Genomic DNA, 24392 nt, shown 5'->3' with positions numbered 1-24392 from the left:
ATTCTGTACTTTATTTGTGTACAAATACCATAATTACCCAAAACGACTGTACAGCACTATTGAGTTACAATCAGATTTATTATACCAAATTGATACCCATTTCATCTTTGGACAGGTGTAATTTGGTAAGACTTTACTTTTGTACCTTGCACTCACCTGAATTTCATACAACGTAAAAGAATGCATAACCCCTCCAAATATAGCCAGTCAGCAAAGACATGTTTGGGGTCTGAAGAACGGATGAACCGGAGTGGTTTGAGCAGGGCTAATTGGCGTGGTGCAGTAGTCTTGTAGCTCCAAATAAGGAAACTTCAGACACCAAACATTTGACTGACTACATTTGAAATAAGAAGGAAAAACAGTGAACATGTGGTGATTTCCACCAACTTGGTTAATGGAAATGAATGTATTCCTACTTAAAAGGAGGCAAAAAGTAAAGCAGAAGATAAAAGGTGATGGCAAGGCGAGAGCGTGAGAGTTGGCTACTGCGGAATAATTAAGTACAGCACGGAGCTGGCACGCTGGGGAGGGGGACTGGGGGGAAAAAAGAGGGTTGACAGATTTATGTTTGCATGACTTGTAGCAGCATAATTATTTGACGCGTATTCTTGGCCTTGGCAAGAAAAAGCTGCCAGGTTCTTATTTCTGGCATCGACAGGGAGCGTTGCGTTCTTGGAGACTGCACACACCACCTTATTACTCCTTTTTACCTTCCACTGCCGGTGAATTTTCCAGTCTGTTTTGACAGCTTACGTTTTCCAAATCAATGAACACTTTGGAGAATACAAAGGATATATAGGTGTACTGCTTTCCGCATATAACCTGCTTTATTGAATGTGCATTAAATATTCCAGGGGTTGTGCACAAATCAGGAAAAAAGAAAATATGTTCGGTACAGCAATTTAGTTATTTCTCGTTAAATGCACCAGTCCATAGAAATTGCACCTGCATAAGGAACATGATATAGAAAACAAACCCAGTGCTATTATATTAATGCTTTTTTTTTTACTGTACAATATATGGTTCTGGGGTGGCCAGTATACTGTAACACACTCTATATAAACTTTATTTACATCGTTACCACATTAAAAGGCACACAGACATATATAAATGTTAAATTATGTACACATATGTACAGAATAAATAAATCTGATCTACATCGGTACAAAATAAAGCTATGGTGCTCTTACATACAGTGAAACGCTTCAAGGCTGAGCTTTCCGACCAAAGAAAGACGTGATAAAACACCCTGCATAAGTATCATGCTGAGAGAATAGAGTCAGTAATAGAAGTTCATAATTCAATGCAATTTAAAAACACCACATCTTACAATCTTGTACAGACCAGTAGCTACACCCATCAGGTAGATCCACGCGGACTTCCTCACAGTACTTTGATTGTCAGGTGCCATCTCTCGAATGGCGTGTCGAGTAGTGCAATTCTTCTCTCTAAACTAGGACCTTGCAGCAAATGCTGGGACTAGATTGTTATAAGATGTAAGTGCTTCTCTTATCAGACAGAGGAATAATGTTGCGGACAGGTTGTAGCTACAAAAATAAATAGAACTCCACACACGTATGGATAAAAGCAGAGGTGCGTATTAAGAAAAGTGCTAGACCCGTGTTTCAGGTCGACGCATTACCACCTGGAAACATGCGGCTGCATTCGTTACATGGCACATGATGTTTATGGCAAGCCATCAAGAATCGACAGCATTGGCAAAAGTGGATGGAAAAGACGAATGTCTGCCAGACCTGATGTGGTGTAACTCCATCCTTTTGTCCTGTCCCTCGGCTGAATTACACCAGGGCTCACTGACGTGCACTTCTAGGAGCAAGACTATATCTGTTTCAACGAGTTAGACCAATCAGGTCTGACCCAAACAATCGGCACCCTTGTCTGCTTGATAACAATTCAAAAACGACAGTTTGAAAGAAACTCAAGGCACTTTTTTTTTAACCACATGGGACAAGTATATGCATCTTAGTTGAAAGCCGTCTGATGCTCTAGTACCTCCAGGTAGTCCGGTTCAGTGTGTAGGTTGGCTTTGAGCTCAAAGTACTCGTTCTTAGTTTGCTCCACCATGACCTTCCTCGGTCTGGTGTACACGAGTGTCTCCATCAGTTTCAGCTCTTTGTGATGCCCGGGGACTTGCATGTCCACGGCCGGCTGTAGCTGCGGGATGTTTTTCCTGAGGTATTCCGTGATGCTGAGCTGCTGGAGCTCGCGTTCCCGCTCTAGGATGTTTTTGTATAAGGAGCTTGCGTCCCCCAAAGCCACAAAGTCGGCGGGGTACTCGCTTACAGCCCTGTACTTCAATGTGGATCCAGTTAAGGGTGAGCCGTTCTCCTTGTCTGCAATGCTGTGGCAAATGTGGTTTGGTTTCTCTGCCTCGTAATCCTCAGTGTCATATTCCTTATGCTGAGAGCAGTAGCTGGGGTTTCTGCACACTTGTACGATGGGACTTCTGGAAGGTTCGTCATACATGGCTGTAGCATGCCTCTCAGCCACGTGGTGGGTCGTCTTCTGTCCATACATGCTGTAATGCAGGTGGATGGGGCTGCTTTCGCGAGGCTGTTCCTCCGCCTGCTTTTTCTTTGACTGCCGGCGGCGACGGTGAAGGACAAAGACCACGATCCCAGCGGAACAGAAGATGACGGTCAGTAAGAGGATGAGAAGACAGAGGATGAGAACAGAGAGAGGAACAGCCTCTGTTAGGGACCGGAAGAAGCCACTAGTGCCCCCGTCAGGGGCTGCTGTTGTTAGAACTCCAAATTCACCCGAATTACCTAAAGCGTTATGAGTGACAAGACCAGGACAGAGAAGGTCATGTTTTAGGCTCCTGATGTCAGTATTGACCACCTTCTTTGGACTGTGGCACAAGATGGTTCCCACCAGCGTATCCATCCTTAGCTTTTCCACCCACTGCTTTAGGCTGACCAGGTCACAAGTACAGTCCCATGGATTGTCCTCAAGGTGGATTTGCTCCAGGAAATCAAGCTGATCCAATACATTACTGACTGGCAGATGCATGAACAGGTTCTTCCTCAGGTTCAGCTTAGTCAAGGGCACATTTCTGAATATTTGTGCCGGCAGACCATTGAGCAGGTTGTTGTTCAAGGACAGAAGCTTAAGCTTTGTCAAAGGGTTGAAAGATCCTGCCTCTATCTCCTTTATAATGTTATATTCTAAGTACAAGTACTCCAGATTGTGGAGCCCCAGAAACATGGTCGCAGAGATTTTCTCGATCCTATTTCCATTTAGGTAAAGCCTTTTCAGGTTGCTCAAACTCAAGAAAGTTTCATTGTCAATGTAGTCTATTTGGTTGTTTGCCAAGTTCAGCAGTTCCAAACTATCATACGTGACAAAATCATATTTCAGTAGTCTCTGTATCATGTTCCCACTTAACACAAGCTTGCTAGGACTTTGTCGAAGAATTCCAAGATCAGATATCCTCTGAATGCCTCGATCCTCACAATGTATTAGGAACCCAGCACTGGGATGACTGTGACAAGAGCAGTGGGCAACGCAGGATGTCTTCGGGACGTGGGCAGGTGTCGGGATCTTTGCGTCATCTCTGGCATCTGGTATTTGTATCACCTTTGTAGAAGGTGTCACAACCATGTCCAGAGACTTTGAAGGTTCCTCGAGGTTGATGTCCGCATGAGAGGGACAAAGAACATCTCTTTTCACCTTGGCCAGTGTGCTTCCCCTGAGATGATGGGGGCTGCTACAGACCACCTCCCCGATGGACGACTGTGCTCGCATGTTCTCGATCCAGATCTTAAGGTGTAGGATCTGGCAGTCACAGACCCAATCATTGTCCTCCAGCAGGAGCTCGATGATGCGGCCGATGTGCTCAAGAAACCCCACGTAGGGCAGGGTCTGGAGCTTGTTCCCACGCAGGTCCAAGTGGGTCAGAGGCACAAAGCGGAAGATGTTGTTCGGGAGGAACTCGATGGAGTTGTCGTTGAGGATCAGGACCTTGAGACGGACGAGCTTGCTGAAGGCCCCAGGCTCCACAACTCGGATGAAGTTGGTGTCAGCCTGAAGGTACTCCAAATTCACCAAGCCATGGAACGTGTCCTCCTTCAGCATGACCAGGAAATTACTGTTGATGTGCAACTTCTTAAGGGAACCCAGTGTACTGAACACCCCAGGCTCCAGCTCTTGTATGCTGTTGGCACCGAGATGCAAAGTGACAGCGTTCTTGAAAGGTTCCATGTCCTCTGGAAGGAGTTCCACTAAGTTGTTTTTGTAGAGATTCAGGTGGAAAGGTCTGTCCGATGGTACTTTGACATCGGAGATCTTGTTTATGTTCCTCTCCTCGCAGTTCACATACAAAACTCCATCTTTCTCCTCACAAGAGCACAAAGCCTCACAAGCTCCTTTGTATGACGCCTTAAAGCCCTCAGCATCCTGAAACTTCGCACCAGCGAAAAAGGAACAAAGGAGAAGAATCCTGGCCAGCATTTTCTCTCTTCTGTATCTGTGAAAGACAAAAACACAAGGGGGAAAAAAAGGGTGATTATTACTCTTCATTGCCAGCAAGTGACGCAGAGTGAATTGTGACGAGGAATGAATGTAAATATAAAGCTGAGCTTTTAGATGTGACAAAAATAAAGGCAGCAGTTTATTGATGTAAAAGAGAGCACAAATCCAACAAGGGCTGATCTTGAAATCTGGAGAATAAACAAACCTTCAAATAAATACCTATTAGAATGATAATTAACACGTTTCAAAGGCGAAATATTCAAGTTATAATGAAGAGAAGCCTATTTGTGAGGGATCACACAATAACTTCACTTCTGATCACGATTGTGTGTCTTGCCTGAGCCTCGCTCTCTCAGCATTCCCGGAGCTCGTAAAGAACGTCAAAGTTTCAAAGGTGTCCACAGGTGACTGTCAACAGCATAATAAGTCTCCGAACTCAAAGCCCTGCAAGTTCGACCCTGCCTTCATAATGCTGCCACAGTCCCTGAAGGAAACTGTACCTCTGGTATCAAATTTGATATCGGGTACAAGTTTAATTAGTAGCACTTTTTATTTTTTGCAGGCTTTAATGAAAAGACTACCGCCCCATAATCCCAATTAGGTTTTAATAACAGAGGGGATTAATTCTGTCTCTTTAGATTCCCACTGGAGGCTTTACAGGCTTATTTGAAGTGTGAAATTAAGATCATGTCCAGACCCCATCACGGCCTTTGCGCCTCGTGCCGTTGTCGGATTATTCATGTTACAAAAAGCGTTAAAAGTCGCAGAATCCGGACAAATCCCTATCCGCACCCTCGGCGTTCGAACCAGGACGGCTTCAAACGACTCAATTTATAGCTCCTTAATCAGTGCGTGGCAACTTTTTCCTGTTTTCCACGAAGGGAAGTTTGAAGCTCTGATGGAAGAGATTCCTTCTTTGATTCGTTTGCGGTGAACCAGTTCTGCAAAATTTGATTATCGTTAATGAGACTGATCTGGGTCTCTTTGCAGACCGGCCAAATGGGCCATGGCAGCTCGATCTTCTGCAGTCTTTGATTAATTGTGCCTAAACACCTTTAAAGCCGAGGTTGTGACGTTTAATCAAACACTCGTTTTGATGTTTTACAGACTAGGCCGATTTTGTTCGTTTTAATGTTAACGTTTTAATTTGTTTAGCGTAATTTACACATTTTCCCCTCTTTGCCCAAATGCAGTTGATTGGCCAAGACATGAGGTTTGCTTCTTTAGTTCTAGCACTGGAGCTACGAGGCTAATGTGGCTGATGAGTAGTGGGAACAGCACCCCTCCAGTTGGCATGGCAACTTGTAAAGTTGTTCGTTCATCTCTAATGTGGTTTGCCTTTTTATGAGTTTTATGAACAACTCGACACATTTTGTGGCGAATATGATGATTAAGGTATGCCGTTAGCACAATGCTAATTGGTGGGAGTGAGCTTCTATTAATTCTTAGCCACCTTAAGCTAATAGCTCTAGTGTAAGATCACTAAATTTGGCATAAGAGGAAAAGTGTAAACACTTTGATTTTGATTGGCCAGAAAGGCAAATATATTTAAATAATATTTATTTATTCACAGATATGTAAGCATTTAATATTCTATAGCATAGCATAGCACTGCCTCCCATATCAGCTGGACAGACTTTTTTTTTTTTTTTTTGGTCCATTAGTGTTCTTGAACTACACTACCCAGAATGCCTTGCACAAACATGCATGACAACCATGGAAATCCATTCAACCCTAGCTTCTTTCTATAGCCAGCTAGAGAGGCTGTGCGTTCGCCCCAAAGCTTCTCCGACCTCCACGCTACATCAGAAGGACGTTTTTCCCGGTCTTTGAATCGTTAAATCTCACCGTAGACACCACTGCACCACCACCGTGACGGATGAGGGCAGATGAAGCAGTGGTCGCCAGGGTGCCCCTTTAATATACCGCAGTGGACGCTCTCTGCTGACCGATCTTCAGGGCAGAACCGAATGTGCATCTAAATGCACGTCGTCTTCAAAGACCACTCTGCCGCGATTTTAATCCGCGTACCCTCGCCACGCGCCGGCTGCGGCCCCCCGTACGCGCCGCAGACTTTGACAAATTGTCACGCAAGGTTGCTTAGACCGCGCTGGCCCTTTTCTGCAGGGAGAAATAACTCCACTCATTTTTCATCACATGTAATGCAATTTCGGAGCTGACGTGATGATGCGGCTCCATTGAAGCAGACCTCAGCGGCAGGCACATCTGTCTGACAGCGCTCGCCTGCTCGTATCGATTTCCCTGCTGAAATCAAACACTGATAGGTGCAGTAGACACCTCCAGGCCCCCGGCACTGGCAGCAGCGAGCGAGCGAGAGCAGCAGATGACACGGATCAAACGCCCATCGCTTATTCCCACCAGGGGACGTGGATATGAGGGGTAAATAAAATTAGACTGAAACAGTACAAACAGCCCCGGTGAGTCCGGGAGTCCGTCGACGGGGCGGCGATGAGGCCTCGAGCTGGAGGAGGCGGTCGTTTCTCATCAACAGCTTTGTTCTTGTAATGTGTGAGGTCATTTAAATCGATTATAATTTTATGTTCCAGAAGATTGAGCACACATAATGTCTGGCTTGTCGTCCCCACTCAAAAAATGCCTGTTCTCCATTAACAACGCTGTTCCTCCTTCAATAGAAAACTGTTAAATTACAGAAGTGATTCTCCTGAACTGGGTCGAAGTCAGAGCTGAAACACGTTTGGGTTTCTGTTTTAAACCGACTTTTACTTCAGACCGAAACCCGTTTGCGTTAGTTAAGACTAATGAGCGAACATTTCCCAAACGATCGTATCTCCAGCCAGATTTTACCAAATGTTACATTAGTGATTGTCAGTCGCGACTGTTTCGCGGAGTTGAGCTCGTTTTGATCTCAAAAACTCGGCCACTTCATGACCAGCAAACTCAGCTTTGAGCAGCTGTTCACACAGAAAATCCTCAGGTCTTACATGAAAACACTAAAAAGCGCTGAACTGCAGAAAAATGCGTTTCGGGAGTGACGATTCTCAAAGTTTCACACTGATTTTCAGACTTTGGGACACATTTCTGAACGGCTCGCCATGTGGCCATGAGGGACAGGGATGCAGCCTCACTTCCTGCTCTGAAATACAGGGGCGGGGCTAACACAAGGCCCCGCCCTCCGACTAAAACTCTGTTTCGGTAGTGACATGAGAACATCATCTCATCTCTAGGGGCGGCAGGTAAACACAGAAAAGCCCACTGTGTAAACACAAAGCTTGTGATTTATGTGATGACACTACAAAAACGCTCTGACTGACAAGCCACATGAAATACTGCCTCTACACCTTCATAAAAAAGGCAGAATCTATTAAAACGGCTGCGTGTCCAGCTTTCTGGTGTCCAGTAGCCATTAATATTGGTTAGTGTGTTCCTGATGGGCTGATATCACAGAGCTAAGGGCTCTAATGGTGTCTAAGCTGTTCTTAATCCAGATGTATCTGATGGTCTGAAGGTGTCCTACAAGAAACTAGTGATCGCTCTTCCAACTCCCATTCGAAAGGAAAACTCAGGTTTGCCTCTAATGGTCTTTTTTGGCAGGGCAGCTCCATCTATCTAGAGCCAGAGGCTAAACGGTGAAACACCGAGCTACAACTTGTGCCACACTGTGGACCGAAACCAGGCGAAGATGAATAATACAGTCCACAGCCTTTTTAACAAAGGCAATCTAATAAATCAACACATTACCTTTTACACCTCAGCTGTTTGTCAAAACTTGGTACGTTTAGACTTTGGTCAACCTTTTTTTGGCCTCTATTCGAGTCCACCTCAGCAATTGTGGATATTCTCAGGGTCCACAAACCCACCAAATATCTCCTTTCTTGTGTGAACGTTTCATGATGAATGGACCAATAGAAAACCTCCAAATTAAACCTCTATTATTCTTCTGTACAGTTGCCATTTTTGAGATACTGGTGTTTTTTGGACAGCGATGATGTTTGTTTGTGTGAGGTTTGCATTCTCAGTGCAAACCACTGTGGTGGGTTGGTGTAGTGGGTAACACCTCTGTAGACTGGGGTTCAGTGCCCCGCCTGGGTAACCACCCTACACTATATCAATAGGAGTCCTTTGGCAACACCGCCTTCACCTGTCTGTGTAAAAATGATCGAATTGTATGTCGCTCTGGATAAGAGCGTCTGCCAAATGCCGTGAATGTAAACAGCTTGTTTGGGAAGTTAATCATCCCTCCAACCCCCCACGACCCCCCTCACCCCCCACCAAACACTGCATACCAGCAGATGAAGCCAAAAGTCGTCATCCCGATCCTGAAAATTAGTCGGCTGTGACCAAATCTGGCCTAAAATCGGGCTAAAACGTGCGCCCGAGTTCAGGGAGGGGCTGCCTTTCTTCTGAAGGAGGCAAAGCCTGAGGCATAGCGGTCACTCTGTGCAGGCTAGCGGTTCGAGGCGTACAGCTTCACGGCCTTTCAGAAAGCGACTCTTTGGTAACGTTTGGTGCTGCGAGCGAAAACGAACTAAATTTAAAAAGTAGCTACTTTTAATTTCGCTCGTTTTGATCTGAACTCTTAGTCCTGGGCCTCCTGCTACCGTCACTAAAAGGCCACGTTTCCTTTGATCTGATTGGACAGCAGAAAAAAGCGCTTCGAACCGTTTCATCCAAAGTGGGTCCATCCCATTAAAACCAATAGAACCACAACGTAAACACACACAGCGCGAACTTCCCTAAACGTTCTAAAATCCCAGGCTTGTTATTCAGTGGCTGCAGGGACGTGAGTGCGAATGGGCTGAGCTGTTCTCAGGTTACGGAAGTGTGTAATAAAGCTTCGGTCTGTTGAGGAGCTCATTCATCCTCACTAACACGAAACGTTTATGAAATCCAATCCGTTCTCAACTACATAACCTTCTGCTGAAATACAACAAAAGCCATTTCGATTTTACACAACTGCTTCAAAATGAAGGATCCAGCCATTGGCCACGTCCAGCAAGGTGGACCACAGTGGACAAGGCAGGTTGAGGAGCACTACACACAGGTTTTTCTCTAACTAGGACGTGGTGTTTTAATAATATATTCAATAAAACCCAAATTGGACCCACTGGAAATCATCGGTTTACTAAGCCCTAATCTTATCCATTATTTGTTTCTAATTTAATGCATGGTTTATTTCTTGAAGTCCTTTCTTTTTCTTTTAATTAAGATATTGTATTATGTATTTTATTTTGAAATGATTTATTCTAGATTCTTTTTAATGTGCTGTTCAGTTTTATTAAATTAATAATAAATACATGTATGAAAAGTGCTTTAGAAATAAAAATGACTTGTGTTTTTATACAACTGGAGATGACCTAATAATTGTGTTAGAAGTTGTAATAATGCACAACAAACACTTAATTAAGGCTTTAATATGCAACTTGGTGAGCATGAATTGATGATCATTTGCATCTCATTACTGTATAACGGTCAGCATTTTATTCCTACAGGATTTAGACCGTTTAGTCACTTGGATTCTCAGTCGTTGCTAATTACAGGTAGTTATGTCACAAATTCAACACGATTATTCATGATTTAAAAAAAAAACCCAGAAAATTTCAGTTTTTCACATTCACTAAAATCAGTTAACTTAAAATGAGCCATTAATGAGCCTCAACGCGAGAAAGCCGAGAGGTCACCTGAAGCCGTCTAGCCTTTGTTGCCAATTATATACCAGTAAGATTTGGCATTATTACAACTAATGATGGAGTTCACTGGTTTTCCACCAGCAGGCCTTTAGTTCTCCTCTAAAAATGGTCAACGTGAGTAAATCTACATTCAGGAGTGTCTAATATGGGCTTTCCTGAGCAAAGAGCAGTGACCACTGGAGTAAATACCACTTATTAGATTATTTTAGACGAATGAAACGAATATTTAACCCGACTAAACCCCTTCGTCAGCCCTGGTCGGGCAGTGAAGGGACAGGCCTCCTGCTCCATTAGGACTCAGTGAAGCTGGACATTGGCCTCTCACGCATGCAGGCAGCAGCCAACTCATCAGCGAGGAAGTCAATAGCAACGCAGCGCTGCATTCGCAGTCTCGCATGCAATGCCAGAACAGCCCCGACTCCCAGTGGAGGGGTCAAACTCATTAAGACAGATCAGTGGTTTCTCAATACGCTGTTGATAAACATGCTGCCCAACATGGAGCAACATGTCGACGTGTGTTTCTTCACATCCAAATGACCTGGGCGTGAGGTCTTGGTGCCAAATCTACTGCTGTAACATTTCAAATGTACATGCCAACATATGGAATGTCCTACCACCATTCCAAGAGTGAGCCAAATACTTCTTCCTAGTGGAAATGGATGTGTAATATATGTTAATATTCATCCCAAATTTAAATACAAAATATTTCTTCTCATCCAAAATGGGCACAATTTCTGCCAGTATCTGTGATCCCTTAGCAGCAAACCTCCAAATGTATAAAAGCATATGTACACACAATCTTTGCGTTCAAAATGTGTGTGCAGTAAATGCCAATATATGTAACGTCTTAGTGCCAAAATTCCAAATCTTGGAATCTTTCAAATGCCTTAAAATATATGTACAAACACTTCTTTACATTTCAACTGTATGTGCAATGTATGTGTTGATATAATGCCAAAATTCCAAATCTTGGAAAATTTGCGTATAAATATTTCTTCACATTCAAAATATGTGCAATTTCTGCCAGTATGTTATACCTTAGAACCTTAGAACCAAACTTCTAAATGCCTAAAAACAGATGTGTGTATACTCTTTAAAATGAAAATGTATGTCTGAAATATTAGTCAAAATTCCAAATTTCCAAAAATTTTACATTCACATCTGCCAGTAGGTGTGTGTGCGTGTGTGTGTAATATATATCCATCCATCCATCCATCCATCCATTTTCTAAGCCGCTTCTCCGTCAGGGTCGCGGGGGGATGCTGGAGCCTATCCCAGCAGTCTTCGGGCGGAAGGCAGGATACACCCTGGACAGGTCGCCAGTCCATCGCAGGGCACACAGACAGACACAGACACTCACTCAAACATTCACACCCAGGGGTAATTTAGCACGTCCAATTGGCCTGACTGCATGTCTTTGGACTGTGGGAGGAAACCGGAGAACCCGGAGGAAACCCACGCAGACACGGGGAGAACATGCAAACTCCCCACAGAGAGGACCCTGGTCGCCCGGCCGGGGAATCGAACCCAGGCCCCCCCTTGCTGTGAGGCGACAGCGCTACCCACCACGCCACCGTGCCGCCCGCATATATATATAAATTTAACATTCAGAATGTATATGCAATATGTACAAATATGTGAAGTCAAAGTGCCAAAATTCTAAATGTAGAAATTTCTGCCAGTATATGATCCTTTAGCACCAAAATTACAAATGTATAAAAAACAATTATATACAAAATCTTTGCATTCAAAATGTGTGTGTGTGTGTGTGTGTGTTTATATGCATATAGCAATATGTGTGACGTATTAGTGTCAAAATTCCAAATTTCAAAAAAATGTACACACATTTCTTCACATTTTCAAAAGTGCACATCTGCCAATAGGTATAACGACTCAGTGCCAAACTTCAAATGATATAAAAATACATGTGCAATCATATATAGTGGAGCCACACTCTAAACGAAGAAAAATCAGCCCTTCATTTAAATGATTTTCCCAACCAGGGCTCATCATGTAGGACCGCAGGGTTCAGTGCCCTCCTCAGACAGGACCTTGTCATTTTCTAGCTTTGAAATATATGCCAGTAAATTCATTCATATATATATATATATATATATATATATATATATATATATATATATATATATATATATATATATATATATATAAATGTTTAGATATGCACATAGATGCAGATGAAGTATATGCCCCAATGTCAACTTTTAATATATACGTGAAGGTCAGAAATATATATTATTTTCTGACATATCTCAAACCGTATGTGAATATATATCCTTTGCGGGTCAAAGATCACAAGCATGGGCCTATAACATATAGAAAATCAAAAGGACAAAGAAAACACTGTCCAATTAACTGACCAAAGCAGAGAACCCCCAAAGGGAGCTCAAACTCACACGGTCACTCTCACCAAATAAACTGCAGCAAGGAAAACAACTCTCCGACGGAGTGGCTAATTCTGCATGACCGTGCTGGACTCGTTTGTGGACGATCTGATCTCCGAAACAAAGGGATTATCTTGCACTTGCCCGTCGCCCCGCGCCTTATCTCGGCCTGCCGGTTCGGGCGGTTGCGCCGGAGAATGGTTTTGAGCCCAAGCGTCTGGTCTCATGGCTTTGCGATGCTGAACTTCAATCTCAAGCCGACCGCGGCGTAATGGGTTTGCTATTCTCAGCATGTGATTAGTGCTGTGTGCCAACCACCTCGGCCAGCGCTCGGGGACAGCACAACCGGCTTGAGGTGGAATGCTAATGCACCCAGCTAGGAAAAAAAGCTGCCGGCTTCCAGTCCGGCATGCTAAACTGCGGGACTCTTTCCAATATTTACAACTCACTTTTATGTCTTTGTGGGACTTCTCGTGAATTAATTAAGAAGCCGGCATCCCAGCATCTTTCACCTTTTCCTCTGGGAGCCGGTGTTTGTGGGCGGCGTTTCTTGCCCAGGCAGGTTGGGATTTTAGCCGCCGTCGCTGATCCCGTTTGAAGGCTCGGCCGTTTATTATGCATGCGGCTAGTAACGACGCACTGTTAGAACACGGTTGGCTAGCAAAGCAGAGACTGTGGCTGCTGTTCACGCCACATCACCGCACATCAGCTGCTAACCAGCCGTCACAACATCAGCCCCACGCTTACGTAACTTGGAGGGACAGGTCGACCTGCGCTGACGCTTCCCTGGACGCATATGCGCTTGAGCTGAAACAGTAGCCCGAGCTTCTGAGGCTGGGCTTTGGACAGTGGCGCTGCACGTTTCCCTGTTTTAATTAGCTAATTAACGAGCTCTTCCCGAGATGAAGTGGGCGTGCTAGAGCAGAGAAGGTGCCGGCATGTGCAAGCCGGGGGTCCAGGACCAGTGCTGGGAACTACTGTGCAGAGCTGAATATTTTGGGCGCAATCTGCTCCCGTTATGGTACAGCGTTCTGAAAATGAGGTCACAGCCACGTCCTCACTCCACATCCATAGAGGACTCTCAAGGTGACGCTGTTTCTTCCCCTGTTAAGTGGGTGAAAACGCCTATATAGAACACCACCAGTGCCGAGTCATGACACAGGAATTTCCTACATATATAATCGTTGCTGTGGGTTTGGGTTGATGGAGAGTGTGCTGTAGATGCTTTTTGGAAAAGGGTTCTATATAGCATTTTATATATATATATATATATATATATATATATATATATATATATATATATATATATATATGTATGTGTATATATGTGTGTGTGTATATATATATGTATGTATATGTGTATGTATGTATGTATGTATGTATGTGTATATATATATATATATATATATATATATATATATATATATATATATATACACATACACACACACACACACACACAGGATTGCGGTCTGGTCTATTTAAACATGAGGCATTAATAAAGACAGTAATAAGCTTTATTATGAAATCATCATTTATAGGGTACTTTCTATAGGAAGGTGTCTATTCCCATACAGAACCCCTAAAAACCTCTAATGCTTGCTTATTAGGGATTTTAGGGGTTGGGGTGGCACCACAGCAATGGCCTAACAACACCTTAGCAACCAAATGGGACACCACAGCAATGGCCTAACAACACCTTAGCAACCAAATGGGACACCACAGCAATGGCCTAACACCTTAGTGATCACCTGGGACACAATAACAATGGCCTAGCAACACCTTAGCAGCCACCTGGGACACCATAGCAACGGCCTAGCAACATCTTATCTTCTAGCTCCTCTTGATGGTGTATTAAGGCTTAGAGTTATAAATAACAGAGGTATCTGTATTAGCTGCCACTCAGTGTTTTGATACTGGTATTGGTCAGTATTGGTCAGTACTGGTCAGTGGTGTTATGCCACCTCTAGTCATGACAGTGCTTGTATTTCCAAAAGGCTGACAAGGAAAACAAAGTGTTCTCAACCTCCTTTGGTCCATTCATCATGAAACATTCACACGGTTTAAAGCGCAGCTGGAATTTTCATGGATAACAAACTCTGGGAGTTACACAGTTCAGACGTGACCTTCTACATCAGGTGAACCTTAATATGGTCCCTCGCGCTGGACATTACGACGGAGTTATGAGTGAGACAAAAATAGCCCAGCGGAACAGGGAGGCTGTATCCGTGACTCGGTGCGACGTGAATGATTCCGTTCTTTTTTTTTCCCGTTAAACACATTTTCATTTCACAGGCATTAGCTGTTAGGTCTAGCGGATGGACACGGACATCTGGTGCTAGCAGATGCATCTCTGTCTGCAAACTCAGCGTCACATCATCGGGACCAGGTTTTCTGTCCTGTGCTTCCTCCACTTCTGCTCTGCTCCCCTCCGCTGGATCCCGTTCTGAAAGAACCCACGCGTACGCACACACCCACCCTCGTTCTGTCTGGGGCCCGGAAACGTTCTCTGTTGTTCTCAGCCTTTTTAGCAGACCTCGGAAAAAAAGGAGAGCCTTGAAATGAGAAGCTCCTGAATTATGGATTAGGGAAGACACATGACGTGATAAAGAGCGAAAAACAGATGCTCCAGTTACTGAAGCAAACGAACAGGGAGATGGTGGCATATGCAGTGGCACTGATACTGCAGAAAAAAGGAGGTATGCAGGAAAAAAAAACGGCGAAAGTAGAAGAACTGAGAGGAGCCCTCCGTAATTCCAAGTGAGGGACGTGAAATGTGCACATCAAAGATGATTACAGCTACAGTGACCTTTCAAAATGATAATCCCGCCAATAATTCTACATTTCTGCACGATTAAATGGCTTAGACTTTCAAAGAGGTTTGATCTGAAGTGGTCCATTTTAGAGAAACAACAGTGGGGGTGATGGGAACCAGATGTCCGCCTCTCAGAGCTGCCTCAGAGAAAGTTGCTACACTCGCACGCAAGCATTTAAACAGTCACATTTCATGGTGTTGATTTTCTGAGTGGAAATAATCGTGAACGAAGAACAACAAACTTCTGCCAGTTTCACTGGACAATTTCTATTGATCTATAATAGTTCAACACATTCCATTAGTGACGGTGCTGTCTGTCCTGTGAGTCGGTGACTGTGCTGTCTGTCCTGTGAGTCGGTGACTGTGCTGTCTGTGCTGTGAGTCAGTGACGGTGCTGTCTGTCCTGTGAGGCAGTGACGGTGCTGTCTGTGCTGTGAGTCAGTGACGGTGCTGTCTGTCCTGTGAGGCAGTGACGGTGCTGTTTGTCCTGTGAGTCAGTGACTGTGCTGTCTGTCCTGTGAGTCAGTGACTGTGCTGTCTGTCCTGTGAGTCAGTGACGGTGCTGTCTGTCCTGTCAGTCAGTGACTGTGCTATCTGTCCTGTGAGTCAGTGACGGTGCTGTCTGTGCTGTGAGTCAGTGACGGTGCTGTCTGTCCTGTCAGTCAGTGACTGTGCTGTCTGTGCTGTGAGTCAGTGACGGTGCTATCTGTCCTGTGAGTCAGTGACGGTGCTATCTGTCCTGTGAGTCAGTGACGGTGCTGTCTGTCCTGTGAGTCAGTGACTGTGCTGTCTGTCCTGTGAGTCAGTGACGGTGCTGTCTGTCCTGTGAGTCAGTGACTGTGCTGTCTGTCCTGTGAGTCAGTGACGGTGCTGTCTGTCCTGTCAGTCAGTGACTGTGCTGTCTGTGCTGTGAGTCAGTGACTGTGCTATCTGTCCTGTGAGTCGGTGACGGTGCCGTCTGTCCTGTGAGTCGGTGACGGTGCCGTCTGTCCTGTGAGTCGGTGACGGTGCCGTCTGTCCTGTGAGTCGGTGACTGTGCCGTCTGTCCTGTGAGTCAGTGACGGTGCCGTCTGTCCTGTGAGTCAGTGACGGTGCTGTCTGTCCTGTGAGTTAATGACTGTGCTATCTGTCCTGTGAGTCAGTGACTGTGCTATCTGTCCTGTGAGTCGGTGACTGTGCCGTCTGTCCTGTGAGTCGGTGACTGTGCCGTCTGTCCTGTGAGTCGGTGACGGTGCCGTCTGTCCTGTGAGTCGGTGACGGTGCCGTCTGTCCTGTGAGTCGGTGACGGTGCCGTCTGTCCTGTGAGTCGGTGACGGTGCCGTTTGTCCTGTAAGTGAGTGACGGTGCTGTTTGTCCTGTAAGTGAATGTGTGTGTGTGTGTGTGTGTGTGTGGGAGCAGGGTAACCTACAGCAGAGCAGTGAAGGTTGCTCACTGCTGCATCATGCCACCAACCCAGAATGAGACTGAGGAGAGAGAGAGAGGGAGAGAAAGAGGGAGAGAGAGAGAGAGGGAGAGGGAGAGAGGGAGAGAGAGAGGGAGAGAGAGAGAGGGAGAGAGAGAGGGAGAGAGAGAGGGAGAGAGAGAGGGAGAGGGAGAGAGAGAGGGAAAGAGAGGGAGAGAGAGAGAGAGAGAGAGAGAGAGAGAGAGAGGGAGAGGGAGAGAGAGAGGGAAAGAGAGGGAGAGAGAGAGAGAGAGAGAGAGAGAGAGGGAGAGAGAGGGACAGAGTCAGAGTCAGTGATGCTCTATTGTTGTCTGTGTAAATCAGTGCAGATGGTTCTTTCGGTGAGTGTGTGTGTGTGTGTGTGTGTGTGTGTGTGTGTGCGCACTGATGAGCTTCACCCTGAGGGGCCGCCACTACGCCTACGTAGAGCCTACCGAGTGGATGACACACACACACACACACACACAGATTCCCAAAGTGTGTGATAAACGCTGAAATCTGAATCTTATTAGTGCTGATTGTCCAGATACAGTCACAGATCAGATCTGACCGACGTAATGACACACTGCTGCGCCGGCTCATTAATAAACAGCTTCCTCTTAATAAACGCATGAGAAATTAATGATTTAATTAGGGGCCAACTGGTCACTAATGCCCCTCGTCCCTCCGACTTGGCGAGCAGGTGTGGAAACATTACTACAGAGAGGATGACGCCGGTGCTCCGGTTAGTCCTGCACACGAGCTTTCAGAGCTTATCAGAGCGATTTCAGTCGAGCTCTATATTAATACTAATACATCATCAAATAAATAAAATAAATAAAAACTAAACAGATTAATACATGTGTCTCACCTCTACACACAGACTGGACTTAATTACAACATACTGACCACATTAACACCAGCTAAATTCCTTGTTAATACACACTGGATACACTAACAATATACAGACTAGGAAAGCTCACTGTATTAATATTAATACACAGAGTCCTCAATAACTCCTACTGGTTATAACCACACTGTCCACATTAATACATACTGGTAAAATAATACACACAAGCAGTATTAATACACAGAGTCCTCAATAACTCCTACTGGTTATAACCACACTGTCCACATTAATACATACTGGTAAAATAATACACACAAGCAGTATTAATACACAGAGTCCTCAATAACTCCTACTGGTTATAACCACACTGGGCACATTAATACATACTGGTAAAATAATACACACAAGCAGTATTAATACACAGAGTCCTCAATAACTCCTACTGGTTATAACCACACTGTCCACATTAATACATACTGGTAAAATAATACACACAAGCAGTATTAATACACAGAGTCCTCAATAACTCCTACTGGTTATAACCACACTGTCCACATTAATACATACTGGTAAAATAATACACACAAGCAGTATTAATACACAGAGTCCTCAATAACTCCTACTGGTTATAACCACACTGGGCACATTAATACATACTGGTAAAATAATACACACAAGCAGTATTAATACACAGAGTCCTCAATAACTCCTACTGGTTATAACCACACTGGGCACATTAATACATACTGGTAAAATAATACACACAAGCAGTATTAATACACAGAGTCCTCAATAACTCCTACTGGTTATAACCACACTGGGCACATTAATACATACTGGTAAAATAATACACACAAGCAGTATTAATACACAGAGTCCTCAATAACTCCTACTGGTTATAACCACACTGTCCACATTAATACATACTGGTAAAATAATACACACAAGCAGTATTAATACACAGAGTCCTCAATAACTCCTACTGGTTATAACCACACTGTGCACATTAATACATACTGGTAAAATAATACACACAAGCAGTATTAATACACAGAGTCCTCAATAACTCCTACTGGTTATAACCACACTGTCCACATTAATACATACTGGTAAAATAATACACACAAGCAGTATTAATACACAGAGTCCTCAATAACTCCTACTGGTTATAACCACACTGTCCACATTAATACATACTGGTAAAATAATACACACAAGCAGGATTAATACACAGAGTCCTCAATAACTCCTACTGGTTATAACCACACTGGGCACATTAATACATACTGGTAAAATAATACACACAAGCAGTATTAATACACAGACTCCTCAATAACTCCTACTGGTTATAACCACACTGTCCACATTAATACATACTGGTAAAATAATACACACAAGCAGTATTAATACACAGAGTCCTCAATAACTCCTACTGGTTATAACCACACTGTCCACATTAATACATACTGGTAAAATAATACACACAAGCAGTATTAATACACAGAGTCCTCAATAACTCCTACTGCTTATAACCACACTGTCCACATTAATACATACTGGTAAAATAATACACACAAGCAGTATTAATACACAGAGTCCTCAATAACTCCTACTGGTTATAACCACACTGTCCACATTAATACATACTGGTAAAATAATACACACAAGCAGTATTAATACACAGAGTCCTCAATAACTCCTACTGGTTATAACCACACTGTCCACATTAATACATACTGGTAAAATAATACACACAAGCAGGATTAATACACAGAGTCCTCAATAACTCCTACTGGTTATAACCACACTGGGCACATTAATACATACTGGTAAAATAATACACACAAGCAGTATTAATACACAGAGTCCTCAATAACTCCTACTGGTTATAACCACACTGTCCACATTAATACATACTGGTAAAATAATACACACAAGCAGTATTAATACACAGAGTCCTCAATAACTCCTACTGGTTATAACCACACTGTCCACATTAATACATACTGGTAAAATAATACACACAAGCAGTATTAATACACAGAGTCCTCAATAACTCCTACTGGTTATAACCACACTGTCCACATTAATACATACTGGTAAAATAATACACACAAGCAGTATTAATACACAGAGTCCTCAATAACTCCTACTGCTTATAACCACACTGTCCACATTAATACATACTAGTAAAATAATACACACAAGCAGTATTAATACACAGAGTCCTCAATAACTCCTACTGGTTATAACCACACTGGGCACATTAATACATACTGGTAAAATAATACACACAAGCAGTATTAATACACAGAGTCCTCAATAACTCCTACTGGTTATAACCACACTGTCCACATTAATACATACTGGTAAAATAATACACACAAGCAGTATTAATACACAGAGTCCTCAATAACTCCTACTGGTTATAACCACACTGTCCACATTAATACATACTGGTAAAATAATACACACAAGCAGTATTAATACACAGAGTCCTCAATAACTCCTACTGGTTATAACCACACTGGGCACATTAATACATACTGGTAAAATAATACACACAAGCAGTATTAATACACAGAGTCCTCAATAACTCCTACTGGTTATAACCACACTGTCCACATTAATACATACTGGTAAAATAATACACACAAGCAGTATTAATACACAGAGTCCTCAATAACTCCTACTGGTTATAACCACACTGTCCACATTAATATATACTGGTAAAATAATACACACAAGCAGTATTAATACACAGAGTCCTCAATAACTCCTACTGGTTATAACCACACTGTCCACATTAATACATACTGGTAAAATAATACACACAAGCAGGATTAATACACAGAGTCCTATAAATCCTACTGGTTATAACCACACTGTGCACATTAATACATACTGGTAAAATAATACACACAAGCAGGATTAATACACAGAGTCCTCAATAACTCCTACTGGTTATAACCACACTGTCCACATTAATACATACTGGTAAAATAATACACACAAGCAGGATTAATACACAGAGTCCTCAATAACTCCTACTGGTTATAACCACACTGTGCACATTAATACATACTGGTAAAATAATACACACAAGCAGGATTAATACACAGAGTCCTCAATAACTCCTACTGGTTATAACCACACTGTCCACATTAATACATACTGGTAAAATAATACACACAAGCAGGATTAATACACAGAGTCCTCAATAACTCCTACTGGTTATAACCACACTGTGCACATTAATACAAACTGGTAAAATAATACACAAAAGCAGTATTAATACACAGAGTCCTCAATAACTCCTACTGGTTATAACCACACTGGGCACATTAATACATACTGGTAAAATAATACACACAAGCAGTATTAATACACAGAGTCCTCAATAACTCCTACTGGTTATAACCACACTGTCCACATTAATATATACTGTTAAAATAATACACACAAGCAGTATTAATACACAGAGTCCTCAATAACTCCTACTGGTTATAACCACACTGTCCACATTAATACATACTGGTAAAATAATACACACAAGCAGTATTAATACACAGAGTCCTCAATAACTCCTACTGGTTATAACCACACTGTGCACATTAATACATACTGGTAAAATAATAAACACAAGCAGTATTAATACACAGAGTCCTCAATAACTCCTACTGGTTATAACCACACTGTCCACATTAATACATACTGGTAAAATAATACACACAAGCAGTATTAATACACAAAGACTCCTCAATAACTCCTACTGGTTATAACCACACTGTGCACATTAATACATACTGGTAAAATAATACACACAAGCAGTATTAATACACAGAGTCCTCAATAACTCCTACTGGTTATAACCACACTGTCCACATTAATATATACTGCTAAAATAATACACACAAGCAGTATTAATACACAAAGACTCCTCAATAAGTCCTACTGGTTATAACCACACTGTCCACATTAATACATACTGGTAAAATAATACACACAAGCAGTATTAATACACAGAGTCCTCAATAATCCTACTGGTTATAACCACACTGTCCACATTAATACATACTGGTAAAATAATACACACAAGCAGTATTAATACACAGAGTCCTCAATAATCCTACTGGTTATAACCACACTGTCCACATTAATACATACTGGTAAAATAATACACACAAGCAGTATTAATACACAGAGTCCTCAATAAGTCCTACTGGTTATAACCACACTGTCCACATTAATACATACTGGTAAAATAATACACACAAGCAGTATTAATACACAAAGACTCCTCAATAAGTCCTACTGGTTATAACCACACTGTCCACATTAATACATACTGGTAAAATAATACACACAAGCAGTATTAATACACATAATCCTCAATAACTCCTACTGGTTATAACCACACTGTGCACATTAAAACATACTAATTAATACATATTAACCCACTCTGTCTATATCAATACACGCCGGTCATATTAACCCACTCTGTCTATATTAATACACGCCGGTCATATTAACCCACTCTGTCTATATCAATACACGCCGGTCATATTAACCCACTCTGTCTATATCAATACACGCCGGTCATATTAACCCACTCTGTCTATATCAATACACGCCGGTCATATTAACCCACTCTGTCTATATTAATACACGCCGGTCATATTAACCCACTCTGTCTATATTAATACACGCCGGTCATATTAACCCACTCTGTCTATATTAATACACGCCAGTCATATTAACCCACTCTGTCTATATCAATACACGCCGGTCATATTAACCCATGCCGTCTATATCAATACACGCCGATCATATTAACACACTCTGTCTATATCAATACACGCCGGTCATATTAACCCACTCTGTCTATATCAAAACACGCCGGTCATATTAACCCACTCTGTCTATATCAATACACGCCGGTCATATTAACCCACTCTGTCTATATCAATACACGCCGGTCATATTAACCCACTCTGTCTATATCAATACACGCCGGTCATATTAACCCACTCTGTCTATATCAATACACGCCGGTCATATTAACCCACTCTGTCTATATCAATACACGCCGGTCATATTAACCCACTCTGTCTATATCAATACACGCCGGTCATATTAACACACCCTGTCTATATCAATACACGCCGGTCATATTAACACACCCTGTCTATATCAATACACGCCGGTCATATTAACACACCCTGTCTATATCAATACACGCCGGTCATATTAACACACCCTGTCTATATCAATACACGCCGGTCATATTAACACACTCTGTCTATATTAATACACGCCGGTCATATTAACCCACTCTGTCTATATCAATACACGCCGGTCATATTAACCCACTCTGTCTATATCAATGCACGTCGGTCATATTAACCCACTCTGTCTATATTAATACACGCCGGTCATATTAACCCACTCTGTCTATATCAATACACGCCGGTCATATTAACCCACTCTGTCTATATCAATACACGCCGGTCATATTAACCCACTCTGTCTATATTAATACACGCCGGTCATATTAACCCACGCCGTCTATATCAATACACGCCGGTCATATTAACCCACGCCGTCTATATCAATACACGCCGGTCATATTAACCCACTCTGTCTATGTCAATACACGCCGGTCATATTAACCCACGCCGTCTATGTTAATACACGCCGGTCATATTAACCCACGCCGTCTATATCAATACACGCCGGTCATATTAACCCACGCCGTCTATATCAATACACGCCGGTCATATTAACCCACGCCGTCTATATCAATACACGCCGGTCATATTAACCCACGCCGTCTATATTAATACACGCCGGTCATATTAACCCACTCTGTCTATATCAATACACGCCGGTCATATTAACCCACTCTGTCTATATCAATACACGCCGGTCATATTAACCCACGCTGTCTATATCAATACACGCCGGTCATATTAACACACTCTGTCTATATTAATACACGCCGGTCATATTAACCCACTCTGTCTATATCAATACACGCCGGTCATATTAACCCACTCTGTCTATATTAATACACGCCGGTCATATTAACCCACTCTGTCTATATTAATACACGCCGGTCATATTAACCCACTCTGTCTATATTAATACACGCCGGTCATATTAACCCATGCCGTCTATATCAATACACGCCGGTCATATTAACCCACTCTGTCTATATCAATACACGCCGGTCATATTAACCCACGCTGTCTATATCAATACACGCCGGTCATATTAACACACTCTGTCTATATTAATACACGCCGGTCATATTAACCCACTCTGTCTATATCAATACACGCCGGTCATATTAACCCACTCTGTCTATATTAATACACGCCGGTCATATTAACCCACTCTGTCTATATTAATACACGCCGGTCATATTAACCCACTCTGTCTATATTAATACACGCCGGTCATATTAACCCACTCTGTCTATATTAATACACGCCGGTCATATTAACCCATGCCGTCTATATCAATACACGCCGGTCATATTAACCCACTCTGTCTATATCAATACACGCCGGTCATATTAACCCATGCCGTCTATATCAATACACGCCGGTCATATTAACCCATGCCGTCTATATCAATACACGCCGGTCATATTAACCCACTCTGTCTATATCAATACACGCCGGTCATATTAACACACCCTGTCTATATCAATACACGCCGGTCATATTAACCCAC

The 24392-nt window shown here is 42.8% G+C and overlaps 1 protein-coding gene across 1 annotated transcript in view; it reads right to left on the bottom strand.

Moving 5' to 3' along the window:
* Nucleotides 1–808: 808 nt before the first annotated feature.
* slitrk6 (SLIT and NTRK-like family, member 6) overlaps nt 809–24392 on the bottom strand; it is a 26777-nt gene continuing 3193 nt past the window's right edge. The window contains exon 2 of the mRNA XM_037543690.1: nt 809–4489. Within this exon, the coding sequence (XP_037399587.1) occupies nt 1984–4473 (2490 nt within the window). The 5' untranslated portion in view covers nt 4474–4489 and the 3' untranslated portion in view covers nt 809–1983. The remainder of the gene's footprint in view (nt 4490–24392) is intronic.

This window comes from Pygocentrus nattereri, chromosome 12 (genome assembly GCF_015220715.1).
Source record: "Pygocentrus nattereri isolate fPygNat1 chromosome 12, fPygNat1.pri, whole genome shotgun sequence".
Classification (NCBI taxonomy): domain Eukaryota; kingdom Metazoa; phylum Chordata; class Actinopteri; order Characiformes; family Serrasalmidae; genus Pygocentrus; species Pygocentrus nattereri.
The sequence above is the reverse complement of the archived record's forward strand: the minus strand, read 5'-3'. Positions and strand labels throughout refer to the sequence as shown.